Source organism: Palaemon carinicauda, chromosome 16 (assembly GCF_036898095.1).
Source record: "Palaemon carinicauda isolate YSFRI2023 chromosome 16, ASM3689809v2, whole genome shotgun sequence".
NCBI classification, from domain to species: Eukaryota; Metazoa; Arthropoda; class Malacostraca; order Decapoda; family Palaemonidae; genus Palaemon; species Palaemon carinicauda.
The window spans coordinates 17,785,228-17,803,218 of NC_090740.1; the positions used below are offsets into that span (position 1 = coordinate 17,785,228).

At 42.4% G+C, this 17,991-nt stretch overlaps 2 protein-coding genes across 3 annotated transcripts in view; both read left to right on the forward strand.

The window, feature by feature from the left end:
- The window catches only part of LOC137655672 (3'-5' RNA helicase YTHDC2-like), a 388,907-nt gene that overhangs the window by 207,341 nt on the left and 163,575 nt on the right, over positions 1 to 17,991 (forward strand). The gene's annotated exons all lie outside the window — the stretch shown is intronic.
- Positions 1 to 17,991, forward strand: part of LOC137655891 (3'-5' RNA helicase YTHDC2-like) — a 138,496-nt gene that overhangs the window by 36,258 nt on the left and 84,247 nt on the right. The window contains exon 5 of the mRNA XM_068390115.1: positions 16,082 to 16,284. Coding sequence (XP_068246216.1) covers positions 16,082 to 16,284 — 203 coding nt within the window. The remainder of the gene's footprint in view (positions 1 to 16,081; positions 16,285 to 17,991) is intronic.

Below are 17,991 nucleotides of genomic sequence, written 5' to 3' on the forward strand. Positions count from 1 at the left end.
TGGCTGTTGAGAGCCTCCACGAGTCGTCGTTGTCTGGAGAACCTCAATTGGACTTTAGACTTAATCAGAGACCTAGGTCTATTAGTCAATATAGAGAAATCTCAACTCATTCCCTCCCAATCCATTGTGTACCTGGGAATGGAGATTCAGAGTCAGGATTTTCGGGCTTTTCCATCGGCCCCCAGGATAAACCAAGCCCTAGAGTGCATCATGAGCATGCTGAAGAGGAGCAATTGCTCAGTGAGACAGTGGATGAGTCTCACAGGGACCCTCTCATCACTGGCCCTGTTTGTCGAGCTAGGAAGACTCCACCTCCGCCCTCTTCAATTCCATCTTGCTGCTCATTGGGACAAGGGCTCGACTCTAGAAGCAGTCTCTATCCCTATCAACCAAGAGATGAAGACCACTCTCCTGTGGTGGAAGCACAATCTCCTTCTCAAGGAGGGTCTATCATTGGCCATCCAGACCCCCAATCTTCATCTCTTCTCAGATGCATCGGACTCGGGCTGGGGTGCGACCTTGGACGGACGGGAATGCTCAGGAGTATGGAACAAGGAACAAGGATTACTCCACATCAACTACAAGGAACTGTTAGCAGTTCATCTAGCCCTGTTGAACTTCAAGTCCCTCCTGCTAGGCAAAGTGGTGGAGGTGAATTCAGACAACACCACAGCCTTGGCTTACATCTCCAAGCAAGGAGGGACCCATTCGAGGAGCCTTTACGAGATCGCAAGGGACCTCCTCATTTGGTCAAGAGGTCTAAACCTCACTCTGGTCACGAGGTTCATCCAGGGCGATATGAATGTTTCAGCGGATCGCCTCAGCAGAAGGAATCAGGTCATTCCCACGGAATGGACCCTCCACAAGAGTGTGTGCAACAGACTTTGGACCTTGTGGGGTCAACCTACCATAGATCTGTTTGCCACCTCCATAACCAAGAGACTTCCGCTTTATTGTTCCCCTGTTCCAGACCCTGCAGCGGTTCATGTGGATGCTTTTCTTCTGAACTGGTCCCATCTCGACCTGTACGCATTCCCTCCGTTCAAGATAATAAACAAAGTTCTGCAGAAATTCGTCTCGCACGAAGGGACACGGCTGACGCTGGTTGCTCCCCTTTGGCCTGCAAGAGAATGGTACAGAGAGGTACTTCAATGGCTAGTCGACTTCCCCAGGACTCTACCTCTAAGAGTGGACCTTCTACGTCAACCACACGTAGACAGGTTGCATCCAAACCTCCACGCTCTTCGGCTGACTGCCTTCAGACTGTCGAAAGATTCGCTAGAGCTAGAGGCTTTTCGAAGGAGGCAGCCAGTGCGATTGCCAGAGCTAGAAGAGTTTCCACTCGTAGAGTCTACCAGTCTAAGTGGGAGGTCTTCCGAAGCTGGTGTAGAGCCAATTCAATATCCTCTACCAATACCTCTGTGATCCAAATAGCTGACTTCCTTCTACATCTTAGGAATGAGAGATCCCTTTCAACACCTACGATTAAAGGATATAGGAGCATGTTGGCCTCAGTTCTCCGCCACAGGGGTTTGGACCTGTCTTCCAACAAGGACCTTCAAGACATTCTCAAGTCTTTTGAGACGTCTAAAGAACGTCGTCTTTCCACTCCAGGCTGGAATCTAGACGTAGTCTTAAGGTTCCTTATGACATCTAGGTTCGAACCTCTCCAGTCAGCTTCCTTCAAGGATCTTACCCTCAAGACTGCTTTTCTCGTTTGCCTTGCAACAGCTAAGAGAGTCAGTGAGGTTCATGCCTTCAGCAAGAACTTTGGTTTCACAACCGAATCTGCAACATGTTCTTTTCAGCTTGGATTCCTAGCAAAGAACGAGCTTCCTTCACGTCCTTGGCCTAGATCGTTCGAAATACCTAGCCTCTCCAACATGGTAGGTAACGAACTAGAGAGAGTTCTTTGCCCTGTCAGAGCTCTCAAATATTATCTGAAGAGGTCTAAACCTATTCGAGGACAGTCAGAAGCCTTATGGTGTGCCATCAAGAAACCCTCGAGACCCATGTCCAAGAATGGGCTTTCGTACTATATAAGGCTTCTGATCAGAGAAGCACATTCTCACTTAAAGGAGGAAGACCTTGCATTGCTGAAGGTAAGGACCCACGAAGTAAGAGCTGTAGCTACTTCGTTGGCCTTTAATAAAAACCGTTCTCTGCAGAGCATAATGGATGCAACCTATTGGAGGAGCAAGTCAGTGTTTGCATCATTTTATCTGAAAGATGTCCAGTCTCTTTACGAGAACTGCTACACCCTGGGACCATTCGTAGCAGCGAGTGCAGTAGTAGGTGAGGGCTCAACCACTACATTCCCTTAATCCCATAACCTTTTTTAACCTTTCTCTTGAATACTTTTATTGTTGTTTTTTATGGTTGTTACGGTAGGCTAAGAAGCCTTCCGCATCCTTGGATTTGGCGCGTGGTCTATTCATTCTTGAGAAGCGCCTGGGTTAAAGGTTTGGTAGAGGTCCTTTAGTAGGGGTTGCAACCCCGTGTACTTTGGCACCTTTGGGTTGATTCAGCCTCCAAGAGGAACGCTGCGCTCAGTAAGGAAGACGAACTTTAAATAAAGAGGCAGAGTAACGGTTCTATTCGACTTCCTTACCAGGTACTTATTATTTCATTGTTATTTGAGATAACTGTTATATGAAATATGGGATACTTAGCTATCCTTTAATCTTGTACACTGGTTTTCACCCACCTCCCTGGGTGTGAATCAGCTACATGATTATCGGGTAAGTGTAATATTGAAAAATGTTATTTTTATTAATAAAATAAATTTTTGAATATACTTACCCGATAATCATGATTTAATCGACCCTCCCTTTCCTCCCCAGAGAGAACCAGTGGACCGAGGAATAATTGAGGAGGTGTCAACAACAAATGATTGAGTACCTGGCCACAGGTGGCGCTGGTAAGTACACCCCCTTCTAGTATTGTGATAGCTGGCGTATCCCTCCATAGAATTCTGTCGGGCAACGGAGTTGACAGCTACATGATTATCGGGTAAGTATATTCAAAAATTTATTTTATTAATAAAAATAACATTTTTCTTTCCTTTTTAAAAGACATATGCCCACAGTATACCATTAGTTTAGCATCTATGTTGTGAACAGAACAACTGCCGTTTGATTCTCATGATGGTGAAGGAGAGAAGGCAATTTTTGGTTAAAGGGGAATTAGAGAGAGGGAATGGTTGTTTATTGCTGTTGATAACAATATGACGTATCAATACTACACTATCTTACTAGTCAAGTTAATGATGACCATTTATAGATCTCAACTTATGTAATATCCTTTGTTATTCTCAAAAGGTCAGGAAGCCTTCTCTTGTGGGTGGTAAGCCATATTTACCTACCACTCTACTTAAATGGATAAGGGTCAATTGCTCGACAGTAAATTCCTCAAAATAAAATTGCCCTTAAAAATTATTTTTTGAGTTATCAATTTCTCAAAGCCAATATAGTATCTTTTTCAATATTAAACTTACCCGATGATCATATAGCTGTCAGCTCTGCTGCCCGACAGAAAAACCTACGGGCGGAATACGCCAGCGATCGCTATACAGGTGGGGGTGTACATCAACAGCGCCATCTGTCAAGTAGGTACTCAAGTACTCGATGTCAACATAGAACCAATTTTCTCTCTGTCGTGCCACTGGCAAGACCTACTAAATACGCTGTTACTAACTGGATTTGTTTTCACAACGATTTGGTGAAGTACACTATTCCAGTTTTGAGCTTTCGCTATGCAGGGGTTTTTATCTTCATTTCAAAACTTGAACTCGTTTTGGATAGATTTAATTATGGTGACGAAGAGAGTATGGACTCTCTTTCACTTTTAAATGGCCGACCCTTCCCTTAGACGGAAGTGTGTTCAGGTTTTTGGTAATTTTGCTTAACACGTTATAGATCTATATATTTTATATCTCTCCGCCTTTATAGGCCTCTTCGATTAACTTTCCATTTATTATAAACATATAACAATAAATTTTTATGTTTGTTTATATGCGACCTTTCCTGATAGTAGGCGGTCCTAACTTGGAACCGAAGTTAATTAACATTGAGCCCGTTATATCGTATTTAACCTTTAAAGAATTTAATACTTTTTAAATTTTAATGTTTTATGAAAGAATTTCTTTGATAGTCACGTACTGTTTTCAAAGATGAACTAACGTTTAGTTTTTAGTCTACGCAGTTGTTGACGTTCAGGACGTTCAACATGCGCTCTATCGTTACGATAAAGAGAGATTGTATCACGGTTTCACTTTGCAGTAAGAGTAAACCGATTCTGGCGTTTCGTTCATTCTTTCTTAGCTTAAATGGCTTAAATTCTAAATTAAAGGAACTTTTTATTTGGAAAACCTTTCAGCTTTTTCCTTTAGCAAATAACATGTTTTAACGATATATAATTGGGCTCTTCTCTCAGGTGCGAAATCAAGAGAGAAAGAGAGAGAGAGATAGAGACGGAGGGAGAGAGAGGAGAATAAACGTTTCGTTCAAGCTGGTAACGTTGTTCTCGTTTTTTACTCTCCTCCCTAGTCGCTGTAGGGGAAGAAGGTAAAACGTTTCTAGGGTTTTATTCTTGTTCCCAGGCTATGTGCGGTGAGAGATTGTAAACGTAGTTTATTTGATCTAGTGTTTAGTCTCTTTCCCAGCCACTGAATTCTTTATCTTTATATATGTTTTCTGTTGCATTGTACGACTGTTTTCGCAATTACTACCTTTTAATGAAGGATAGGATTGCGTGTTTCAGGTAGAAATCAGTTAAAGTTTCGATTTCAGTGAAATAAGTGCAAAACAGAAAATCAAAGTGATAAAGTGATATGCGCAAAGTGTTACAGTGTTGCGTCCGAGGGTTCGTCTGTTCGTGCCAGTCGTTCACCTAGTCCGGGACCTCTTACAAGCTCCCAAGCCCAGGGGAGAAGTAATGTCGAACGACTTATGGGTTCCACAGGCCTTGATCAACGAACAGACGTTTTTCCCTCCGTGGTTTCGGGCGTATCTACCCAAGATCGCCCCACCCACACAAAGACGAGAGAGCCCATTTATTCCTCGTCTGCGGAAGAGGTTTCTCGTAAGAAACCATGGACCATATCTCGCAGCTTTTTAAGTGCAAGTCGGTCCCTTCCGCGCAAGTCCAACGGCCCAGGTGTAGCCACTGGGTCAGTTCGGACTCGCTGCAGTCATCCGACGACTGCACACCTCCCAAGAGAGGCAAGGTGGTACCGCAACAGGCAGTAACTCCGTCTGTTGCCGCACCAGCTGTTTTAGACCCTCAGTCACAACGGACAGTAGCTCCGTCTGTTGCCGCTTTTGTAGACCCTAAGTGGTCTTTACTGCAGTCTATGCAGACTCAGTTAGCTGCGGTTATGCAGGAGTTTCGTGCGGAGAAGGTTGACACTGCTCCCGTTAGCCTACAACCTGCCACGGTTGTGCGCCCAGCTCACGCTGAGGCTGCCTGCTCCCACACTCCGGCTGCGGAGAGCTCCACCACCGATGCGCAGTCGACCCTGCCAGACGCATGTTGACGTTAGCCGACGTGCGGCACCCTCCGTTGACATGCGTGAGCTACCGCATCAGCAGTGGGAAGGTGGAGTCAAGCTGCCGTGTTTTGACGCGATGCGTTAGTTTCCGCAACCCACGGCAGTCCCCACCACGCACCACCACTCCGCTTTGGTTGTTGCCTGCTCCCACACTCCGACTGCGGAGAAGGTTGACGATGCACCCGTTTGCCTACAACCTGCCACGGTTGTGCGCCCAGCAGACGCTGCGGCTGCCTGCTCCCACACTCTTGTTGTGAGAGCTCCTCCACCCATGCGCAGTCGACCCTGCCAGACGCATGCTGACTCCCACAGACACACGGAGCACTCCGTTGCCGTGCGTGAGCTACCACAAGCTGCCGTGTTTTGACACGGTGTGTCAGCCTCCGCAACCCACTGTGGTTACCGCCACTCGCCCGCAGCAGACTAGTCAGTCAGGAGTTGAGGCTTCCCCACACAGCTTTGGTTGTTGCCAGCTCACAGACTGTCAAGCAGTTACATGACGTTGCCTTCTGGTCTGCTACTAATGCACCAGTGCTGTATGTCCTCACGCACCTGTTGTGGTTGACAGTTCAGTTTTTTGACAGTTCACAGACTGTCAGGCAGTCACATAACGTTGCCTTCTGGTCTGCTGCTAATGCACCAGTGCTGTATGTCCTCACGCACCTGTTGTGGTTGACAGTTCACAGACTGTCAAGCAGTTACATAACGTTGCCTTCTGGTCTGCTGCTTATGCACCAGTGAGACCCTCACTGAGATAACCTAGCATTTCTCGGACATGGTTCCTGTAGATGAGAAAGTGCTGTTCTCCCTCCTACTGATATTCCTTTGAGGACTCTGTCATTTGGAGAGGAGCCTTAAGCTGCTTAGCCTCCTATGGACTTTAATTAAAGCATAACAAGGCTTCCAGGGATGGTAAATGGTTCCGCTTCAGTCGCTAACCCCGTCCGTTGCCACACCTGCTCCCGTAGACCCTAATGGGCTTTGCTGCAAGACATGCAGTCCAAGCTTGTGTCCTTGTTAGAGGATTTTTTACGGAGAAGAACCTTCTGGCCAACAACCTTCCTACCGGTTGGTTGTGCGCCCTGTTGACGCTGAGGTATCCTACTCGCGTCCGCCAGTTGAGGTGGTTCCTCCACCGATGCGACCCAGTGTGGGTTGCCAGTCGCACGTTGACGTTAAGCGACTCTCGGAGGTGGTTGTGGACGTTCAGTGTGTCACTAGGAAGACGTTCAACAACCAGCAGAGGTGACTTGTTGTGACGCAGTGCGGCAACCTCAGCAACCCGGTAGGGGGTTGACTGCACAACCCAGACAGTCTAGACAGTTTCGGGTTGACGCTGTACTTCCTCGCGTCCCCATGGTTGACAGTTCACAGACTGTGCAGCAGTACCATGATATTGTGTCCGGCTCCGACACGCATCCACCAGTGCGACCGGATTCAGCGAGTCAGACGTTGCCCACTCCGTTGCCGTTTCCTCATCAGTTTCGGATGAGGAACCCTCTGATGAGGACGTTGCTGAACAAGACGATCAACCCCCAGCCCTGCTATCCATCCAGAAGATGCTGAAGAAGGAACGCTGCCCTGTCAGGCTGTGGATGAGTCTGGTTAGGACACTGTCATCCGTGGTTCAATTTGTGTCACTAGGAAGACTACACCTCCGTCCTCTTCTGTATCATCTAGCTTTTCACTGGAAAAGGACAAGACGCTAGAATCGGTCTCGATCCCGGTTTCCGGTAAGATAAAGTCTGGTCTGACTTGGTGAAAGGACTTTATCAACCTTTGAAAGGGTCTTCCCCTGACTGTTCAGACTCCCAACCACGTTCTCTTTTCGGACGCATCGGACGTAGGCTGGGGTGCGACATTAGGCGGTAGGGAATGCTCGGGATTATGGAACTCGAGTCAAAGGACAATGCATTTCAACTGCAAGAAGTTACTGGCAGTACGTCTGACCTGGAAAAGCTTCAGGTCTCTCCTTCAAGGCAAAGTGGTGGAGATGAACACGGACAACACCCTGCTTTGACGTACATCTCCAAGCAAGGAGGGACCTACTCTCTGACATGGTACGAGTTCGCAAGAGACCTCCTCACCTGGTCAACAGGTCTAGACTTTTCACTTGTAACGAGGTTCATCCAAGGCAACTTGAATGTCATAGCAGATTGTCTCAGTAGGAAGGGACAAATAATTCCAACAGATTGGACCCTCCACAAGGATGTATGCAAGAGACTTTGGGCCACCTGGGGCCAGCCAACCATAGATCTCTTCGCAACCTCGATGACCAAGAGGCTCCCAATAGTTTGCTCACCTATCCCGGACCCAGCAGTAGTTCATATAGATGCCTTTCTACTAGATTGGTCACATCTAGATCTATATGCATTCCCTCCGTTCTAGATTGTCAACAAGGTACTGCAGAAGTTCGCCTCTCACGAAGGGACAAAGTTGACGCTAGTTGCTTCCCTCTGGCCCGCGAGAGAATAACTCACCGAGGTACTTCGATGGCTAGTAGACGCTCCCAGAACACTTCCCCTAAGGGTGGACCTGCTACGTCAGCCACGCGTAAAGAAGGTACTCCAAGGCCTCCACGCTCTTCGTCTGACTGCCTTCTGACTATCGAAAGACTCTCGAGAGCTAGAGGTTTTTCGAAGGAGGCAACCAGAGCGTTTGCTAGAGCAAGGAGAACATCCACCCTTAGAATCTACCAATCGAAGTGGGAAATCTTCCGAAACTGGTGCAAGTCAGTATCCGTATCCTCGACCAGTACCTCTGTAACTCAATAGCTGACTTTCTCTTATATCTGAGGAAAGAACGATCTCTTTCAGCTCCCACTATCAAGGGTTACAGAAGCATGTTGGCATCAGTCTTCCGTCACAGAGGCTTAGATCTTTCCAACAATAAAGATCTACAAGACCTCCTTAAGTCTTTTGAGACCACGAAGGAGCGTCGTTTGGTTACACCTGGTTGGAATTTAGACGTGGTTCTAAGATTCCTTATGTCAGACAGGTTCGAACCGCTTCAATCAGCCTCCCTGAAAGATCTCACCTTTAAGACTCTTTTCCTGATATGCTTAACCACAGCTAAAAGAGTCAGTGAGATTCATGCCTTCAGCAAGAACATCGGATTCTCATCCGAAACGGCTACATGTTCTACAACTTGGTTTTCTAGCCAAACACGAGCTGCCTTCTCGGCCTTGACCAATATCGTTCGATATTCCAAACTTATCGTATGGTTGGAAATGAACTAGAAAGAGTATTATGTCCTGTAAGAGCTCTTAAGTTCTATTTTAAAAACCTTTACGAGGTCCGTCTGAAGCTTTATGGTGTTCAGTTAAGAATCCATCTTTGCCTTTGTCAGAGAATTCTTTATCCTATTTTATCAGACTGTTAATACGAGAAGCTCATTCCCATCTGAATGAGGAAGACCAAGCTTGGCTGAAGGTAAGGACACACGAAGTTAGAGCTGTCGCAACTTCCGTGGCCTTTAAACAAAATAGATCTCTGCAAAGTATATTCGACGCAACCTATTGGAAAAGCAAATCAGTGTTCGCGTCTTTTATCTTAAGAATGTCCAGTCTCTTTACGAGAACTGCTACACTCTGGGACCATTCGTAGCAATGAGTGCAGTAGTGGTGAGGGCTCCACCACTACAATTCCCTAATTCCATAACCTTTTTAATCTTTCTCTTGAAATGTTTTATCAATATTTTTGGGTTGTCCGGAAGGCTAAGAAGCCTTTCGCATCCTACTTGATTTGGCGGGTGGTCAAAGTCATTTCTTGAGAAGCGCCTAGATTAGAGGTTTTGATGAGGACCTTTAGTATGGGTTGCAACCCTTCATACTTCAGCTCCTAGGAGTCGCTCAGCATCCTATGAGGATCGCGAGGCTCAGTAAGGAAGACGTACTTAAAAAGGCAGAGTAATTGTTCAAGTCGACTTCCTTACCAGGTACTTATTTATTTTATGCTTGTTATTTTGAATAACTGCTAAAATGAAATACGGAATACTTAGCTCATAATAATGTCAACATGTAATGCTGGTCTCTACCCACCCCCCTGGGTGTGAATCAGCTATATGATCATCGGGTAAGTTTAATATTGAAAAATGTTATTTTCATTAGTAAAATAAATTTTTGAATATACTTACCTGATGATCATAAATTAAAGGACCCTCCCTTCCTCCCCAATAGAGACCCAGTGGACAGAGGAGAAAATTGGTTCTATGTTGACATCGAGTACTTGAGTACCTACTTGACAGATGGCGCTGTTGATGTACACCCCCACCTGTATAGCGATCGCTGGCGTATTCCGCCCGTAGGTTTTTCTGTCGGGCAGCAGAGCTGACAGCTATATGATCATCCGGTAAGTATATTCAAAAATTTATTTTACTAATGAAAATAACATATTTTTGAAATGGTTATAAGTATTCTAAACTTCTTCAACTAAAGCTTTTCCCGCTAAGCAGGGTCTCTATTTCTAGAGAGTCGTTTCCAAGTTCTTCTATCTCCGATGTTCTCCATTGTGAGATCTTTCTCCTCCATATCTGCTGTTACCACTCCATCCACCTTCTCTTTGGTCTCCCCCCCCCCCCTCCCCCTCCTACCTGGAACATCCATATCCAGCATCCTCCTCCCAACATACTCCTGGTCTCCTTATTACATGCCCAAACCAGTGTATTCTAAACAATTTTGCCTTATCTGTTAACAAGCACGATTAACCTAATATTAAATGGTCATTAGTATTCTAAACAATGTTTATCATTTCTGTTACCGAGCACTAATAATCATTCATTAAATTTTTATCGAGTTTAAACTTTATGATTATATTTTTCCTGTTTTAGTTTTTCTGGAAGTCTCAAACCCTTATGATGGAATTAACATATGTGGAAAGCAAAATGAGGAAAAAGAAATTATGTTTGGACTGTTATATCAAGGACAAATTTGTGAAGACCAAAATGTATTGGAAATGCAAAATATGCAAGCCATTTAAATGTCCATCTCGTGCTATCAATGCCGGTGATAGTATCCAAAAATTAAGTGATCACAACCATGCAGGAGATGGTGCCAAAATTGATGGTGCGGAAGTCCAAGAGAAAGTGAAAGAGATGCAAATTTGGGAGTTGGTGTTTCATATTGATATTTTAATGTTTTTGTGATGTATTGGCTAAAGCTGGTCAATTGCATGACACTCAGGTTAATGGTGAATTTTCGTTCGCTTGCAAGCTCAGTCACTAGCTCATCGTGGCTTTACTTTATCGGCTAAAGCTGGTCAATTGCATGACACTCAGGTTAATGGTGAATTTTCGTTCGCTTGCAAGCTCAGTCACTAGCTCATCGTGGCTTTACTTTATCGGCTAAAGCTGGTCAATTGCATGACACTCAGGTTAATGGTGAATTTTCGTTCGCTTGCAAGCTCAGTCACTAGCTCATCGTGGCTTTACTTTATCGGCTAAAGCTGGTCAATTGCATGACACTCAGGTTGATGGTGAATTTTCGTTCGCTTGCAAGCTCAGTCACTAGCTCATCGTGGCTTTACTTTAGTTAAGTGAATACTGACTCTCGGGATTTTATTACCCTTACAGTCTGGTTATAAAGGAGACTTGAATATTTGAGTGAGTTATTTATATTCAGTGAAAAACCATTTAAAAATAAAATTTTAATGAAAAAATAACTGCTGTATTACTCTGGAGGTGCCATTACATGGGCTATGCCTTTTGTTCTGAACTACAGTTTATGAGTATCGCTAACATCCCAGTTGTAACCAATGAATGATCGAGTCGAGTTCAGTTTCAAGTGTTATAGTTAAAACTACCTTGTTTTTAAGGTAATTTCTGATGCAGCCTTAGGAGACAGCTGTCGCTAAGATTATACAGTATATACCTCTCAATTCATTGTGGATATTAGTTGTTAAATAGTTATCAATTTGACTGAGATTGGTTATTAATTCTACTTTATTTTAGTCTCTCTAAGTTTTCAATACCTCCAGATGTTTTGGCTTGTTTAAGACTAATCGGTTATCTAATCTTGTAATAGAATTCAATTTTATGTCCTCTTTTGAGCCAATCTTCACAATTAATAAATGAAAACCTTTGAATGTAGGATTTACAAAGTCATTCATGGTGGTTAGTGGGTAAACATCTATAAACTGAGCTTCTGGAGAAAAACAATATAAACATCGAGTGAGTATAAGAATAAAACAGAATATTATTAAAGTAGTTTCTTACTATATCTGTCATCTCTTCTGACCATCAACAAGTCAATATATATAGTACTGTAGTTCATGGCCAGAGATATAATTTGTTTTTGAATGATGATGATTTGAATCGTTTATTTTTTCAGAAATTATAAAAATCCATTTGTGCTATATTCTTCTTCATTATGGTTTATCAGCAATTGATTGCTAGCACCTTATGCATATTATCATTCTTTTACACATAAATGACTTTGATATCCTGATTTTGTAATTCATTCATATTGGTAGCTACCAGCTGGGTATAACTATTTTATGCCTTGAGTTAGTGTGTCACTTTCCATTACATAAAATTGATCTTGAAGCAGCTTTAGTAGGCTGGCATCTATGGTATAGGTTAATATCACTACTTGACAACTGAATTTATTCTAATATTTAGTTGTTAAGGTAGGGTGGGAAGTGTTTGGTCCCCAAGGGTTTTCCTGTTAAGTTAGAACAGGGATTTCATTATGCTAGGATATACCAAATAAATAGCGTCTTTTCTGCTTTAGGTCTTAGTACCGTATATCAACGTGAAAGTATGGACTTTGTGCGTAAAGGAGAAACCCATTACAGTTACAGCATCTTGAATACTGAATTCAGCAGCTACTGTATGACATATAACCAAAACAAGAATCCCTACTATTTTTGGGAAAGATGGCAAGGCCACCTAAGCATTTATTACAAGACCAAAACCTGTCTTTACTGTAAAGATAGACTGCATCTATTGAACATCATTCCTTCCTTTTTTTTTTTTTTATTTAAAGCAGGAAAAATCAGCAGATCTGCCTCAACTTTTAAGTTGAATATAGTAGATTAGGATATTAATGATTTTTAGCAATAGGGCTGCTTTTAATTACTGCTTTGCCTTTTTCTTGCTGAATATGCATTAGCGAGGGCCTGCTCTCATACTTGCGTTTTACTTGCTGAAAACGCCATTAGCAAGGGCCTGCACTCATTACTGTATATGGTCCCCCCCTTTTATTTTTTGATAATAAACAATTCGTTTAGATAAGTAGAAGAAACTTCCCCAGACACTAATGCAGAAGATGGAAGAGGAAGTTCCTTGCAAAGAGACAAAATTTCCATCCTCTTTTACATTAGTACTATTGGCATCTTCCAAATAGACTTTTAACCCTGAAGGTTCAATCGCAGCCATCCCAGTCAGCCTTCATTCCTCCTCGGGGTAGTGGGAGACAACAGCCTTCTCAGACTGGTGTCCCAGGTCCTTCAGGATATTTTCAATGGAAGAAGAAATTAAGGGAGCAGGGTTCTGATCCTTTTTGAAGACACTAGAGTGCCTTCAGATTCCATTGCTTTGAAAAAATAAGGGACCTCTCATTTGGGACACAGTATAGTTTCGAAATGTCTTAGCTGGTTGTGTAAAACAAATCCCATCCTTTGCATAAGTTCTTTCAGTTAAGTACCTCAAAATGCAGGAGAATGGAGTAGTAAAGAAATTCTCATCTTCATTAGATTCCAGGGTTGGCTTTGTAGTGTTACCAAGAAGGCTTCAAACACGAGAAGAGTGGTTCTCGACCTCTCATGTCTTAGCAAACACATCAAGTGTAATACTTTCAAAATAACGACCATAGCCCAAATTTGCCAGTCACTATTCCTAAGGGGCCTTCTCTTGTACTATTGATCTCGAAGATGCATTCTGTTGCCCCTAATTTCTGGTCTTAGCTGTTGTTAGGAGGAGTTCATACATGTTCAGAATAATGCCATTAGGCCTCAATATAGATTCCTGCTGTTCACAAAATTACCAAAGGCTGTAATCAAGTTCCTACAGTTGTAAGGGTTTCATGTCATTGTTTATGTGAATGACTGACTGGTCAAGACAGAGGTGAGAGAATATTACCTGATATACTCCATTTATGTTCAAGATTTTCAGGAGCTAGACTTTCTGATCAACTAGTTCCATCAAAAGACTTTACATAGTTAGGCCTTCTTTGGAATAGGTCAAAGTCAATCCTAGCCCTCCCAACTCCTATCGGGAAAGGATTTTATGCACAGTCATGGGTTAACTTTACAATGCTTGTCCAGACTATAGTTAGAATTAGTCTTTGGCCTACTCCAATTTGATTCAATTTTTTACCTAATTCTGAAGACGTTTGAAAGACCTCTATTGGGTTTTAGGAAGGACATTTTGGAAAAGGCATCGGGACAGTCGTTGACTGTTCCCCCTTCACTGCAAAAGGAATCTCGGATCATGGATCTTACTGTTAGCTCTCTGCATTTTTGTCCCTTTTAGGCCTCCCCTGATTTCCATAATCCTTCATACAAATGCATCCAGGTCCAGTTTAGGAGGTCATTCAGATGAGTTCTACATTTTTAGAAAATGCGCCCTATCAGTGTATTGCATTTAACATAGTATATGTGTTGGAACAGATGGCATTCTTCCTATCCTTGAAGAAGCTTAATCTAAGCATGAGCTGTCCTTTTGATCCCCAGTGGTGTAGACAATTACTGCTAAAAGCAAATACTTATTCATACTAAAGTCTATTCAATATCTACATGAAAAGATTTTAAAGCTTGTTTTCTCACAATTTGAAATCTTTGGAAAAAATTGCACCCACTTTTTGTAATGTTGACCAATTTTTGTCATTCACACATGGAAAATCGCTTTGTTTCAACACGGAGTACTTACCTCCAACTACTTTCTTAGGAGGATCAGGGATCTCCTCATTAACCGACCAAGAATTTTGCGTAGTTCCCCCTCTCTCCGTTACCTTGTCGGGGCGCTCCTTGGCGGAAGGATACTCGCCCTGGGGTGCCCCGGGTCAGCGCTAAAATCGCTTTTTGAAAATAAGAAACTTCCATATAAAAAAGTCCCAATTAAAATTGTCATCTTTACATTGATAAAGTAATACATAAAAAAATGAATTATCAAAATTTCCTCTTTAGTTTTTGTGTGTATGAAATTATATTTCAAATGTTTTTTTTAATAAAAGAAATGATCTCAAAACAAAAAAGTGATAGAGTTTGAAGTACTGTACAGTAACCCCAAAATAATTTAATGGGGTTGAGTCACGCCCCCTAGACTGCCTTTTTTTTAGTTAGCTTGCGTTACGCAAATGAGTAAACCTCATGCCATTTCCTGCTAAATCTCTGAAAAGAATAAATAGAATGGAATAGCCCATTGCATGTCCAAAGGTTTCTGGGCGATACAAAAAAACTTCTTCCCAGCCTCATACAGCTCTCTTGTTGGTTGAATAAGGAAGACCTGTTTTTGTGTGGTTATAAGGATTTATCTAATGAAGACTAACACTTTTTGAAGGGAGGGGAACTTTAGTTTAATCCTGTGGCACATACAAAAATGGGATGTTTAAAAACACCACTACTTTTTGTTGAAGCAAGTAAATTTAAAGAATCATAGAAGAATGTTTAAAACACTACCATCCAATCTAAAGATCAGGGTTCATGAAATTAATGCTATGCCTACCTCATTGACCTCCAAAAGATGTATTGACATTAAGAAGTTTACTTCCAAAAGGTCCCAATATTTTGTGCATCATTATATCTAAGTGCCCTAATTAAAAAATAATTTGCCATGTTTCTTGATAGTCCTCTTGTGACCCCAGACTGAGTCAATGCAGCCTATCAAAGGAAAGGGGTCTCTTTCTCCCTCTTAATCCTTGGTTGCCTTCGGAAACAATATATTTTATTACAAAGTTAATTCTGTCTTTCAAAGGCATCCTTCATTTAGAGTGTAGGCCACCCTCCTGATCTCATTTCTCCTGCATGATGATAAAATGGCACATAAAATGTAATTTTGTAACAATGGGTCCACCTTGGAGCTCAATGTGAGATTCTTCATGTTCATTTCCCAAAATGAAGTTAACACATTTAAGTTACAGTGACAGGCTTCCACCCTAACCAAAATTGATCAAAATATTATTTTGATAAAAAAGTTGCTCATGTATTGAGTTCCCTTCTTTTATCCTCACTGAGCTTGCAGCACTATTTTTAGAATACTTGAACCAAGTGAGGTTACCCATCCTAGACCAAGGATATATAAGTTCAATTCCACTCTGCTGCCATCCAGCTTGCAGGCAGTCATCTTAGAATTAATACAGTATTAGGGAACGGTGTCCAAGATGAAAACCAACACTAGTGATGTGAACATTTATGAGTGATGGATCTGTAGGGAAATAATAGTTTTGTGTTTTAGTCCAATACGTAAATTATTTTTTATAAGGGCAATTAATTTTTGGTGAGATTGATGATGAAATCGGTTGTGGTTACTTTTTATACCTTTTGTTTTTTATGACTGTAATCAGAATTGGTTGTAATGACAATTAAAACATTTCAGTGCGAGATCTAAGTGTTTTGAGATCTCTAGGTCGATTAACACCGGGTCCTCCTCAGGTTCCTCCTCCTCCAAGCTTGAGTGATTTGATGGCTGAAGCAAGAAAACTTCCCATTTGGAACATGAGAGACCAACTTTTGGCAGCTATTCATCACAATCAAGTTATCTTAGTTTGTGGTGAAACAGGTTCTGGCAAAACAACACAGGTAAGTCTTGAAAGATTTTCTGTTACTGTACTTCCAATCACAAATCTATTATAATTAATTTTGTTGGGATTGCAAGTGATGTGTGTGGCAAGAAGGTTGTTGGAGGCAGCATGAGGAAGGGCAGTGAATGGCGGAATGAAGGAGTGAAGGTAAAAGTGGAAGAGAAAAAGAGGGCTTTTGAAGAATGGCTGCAGAGTAATAGTATAGAGAAGTATGAAAAATATAGAGAGAAAAATGTGGAAGTAAAGCGCAAGGTACGTGAGGCAAAGAGGGCAGCTGACCTAAGGTGGGGTCAGGGATTGGGTCAGTCATATGAAGAGAATAAGAAGAAGTTTTGGAAAGAAGTGAAGAGAGTAAGGAAGGCTGGCTCAAGAATTGAAGAGACAGTGAAAGATGGAAATGGAAGGTTGTTAAAAGGAGAGGAGGCAAGGAAAAGATGGGTGGAATATTTTGAAAGTTTACTGAATATTGAGGATAATAGGGAGGCAGATATAATTGCTGTTGCAGGTGTTGAGGTGCCGGTGATGGGAGATATGGGAGATGAGAATGAGAGAGAGATTACAATAGAGCAAGTGAAGAGAGGACTATATGAAACGAGTGTAGGAAAAGCATCTGGTATGGATGGTGTGAGAGCTGAGATGTTGAAGGAAGGGGGTGTGACTGTACTTGAATGGTTGATGAGATTGTTTAATATGTGGTTTGTGTTGTCAATGGTACCAGTAGATTGGGTTTGTGCATGTATTGTACCACTATATAAGGGTAAGGGAGATGTGCATGAGTGTTGTAATTCAAGAGGTATTAGTTTGTTGAGTGTAGTTGGAAAAGTGTATGGTAGAGTACTGATTAATAGGATTAAGGATAAAACAGAGAATGCGCAGTACAGAGTGGTTTTAGAAGAGTTAGGGGTTGTATGAATCAGATTTTTACAGTTAGGCAGATATGCAAGAAATATTTAGCAAAAGGTAAGGAAGTGTATGTTGCGTTTATGGATCTGGAGAAAGCGTATGATAGAGTTGATAGGGAAGCAATGTGGAATGTGATGAGGTTATATAGAGTTGGTGGAAGGTTGTTGCAAGCAGTGAAAAGTTTCTACAAAGGTAGTAAAGCATGTGTTAAATAGGAAATGAAGTGAGTGATTGGTTTCCGGTGAGAGTGGGACTGAGACAGGGATGTGTGATGTCGCCGTGGTTGTTTAACTTGTATGTTGATGGAGTGGTGAGAGAGGTGAATGCCAGAGTGCTTGGACGAGGATTAAAACTGGTAGGCGAGAATGATCATGAATGGGAGGTAAATCAGTTGTTGTTTGCGGATGATACTGTACTGGTTGCAGACACAGAAGAGAAGCTTGACCGACTAGTGACAGCATTTGGAAGGGTGTGTGAGAGAAGGAAGTTGAGAGTTAATGTGGGTAAGAGTAAGGTTATGAGATGTACGAGAAGGGAAGGTGGTGCAAGGTTGAATGTCATGTGGAATGGAGAGTTACAGTACTTGAGGAGGTGGATCAGTTTAAGTACTTGGGGTCTGTTGTTGCAGCAAATGGTGGAGTGGAAGCAGATGTACGTCAGAGAGTAAATGAAGGTTGCAAAGTGTTGGGGGGGGGCAGTTAAGGGAGTAGTAAAAAATAGAGGGTTGGGCATGAATGTAGAGAGTTCTATATGAGAAAGTGATTGTACCAACTGTGATGTATGGATCGGAGTTGTGGGGAAT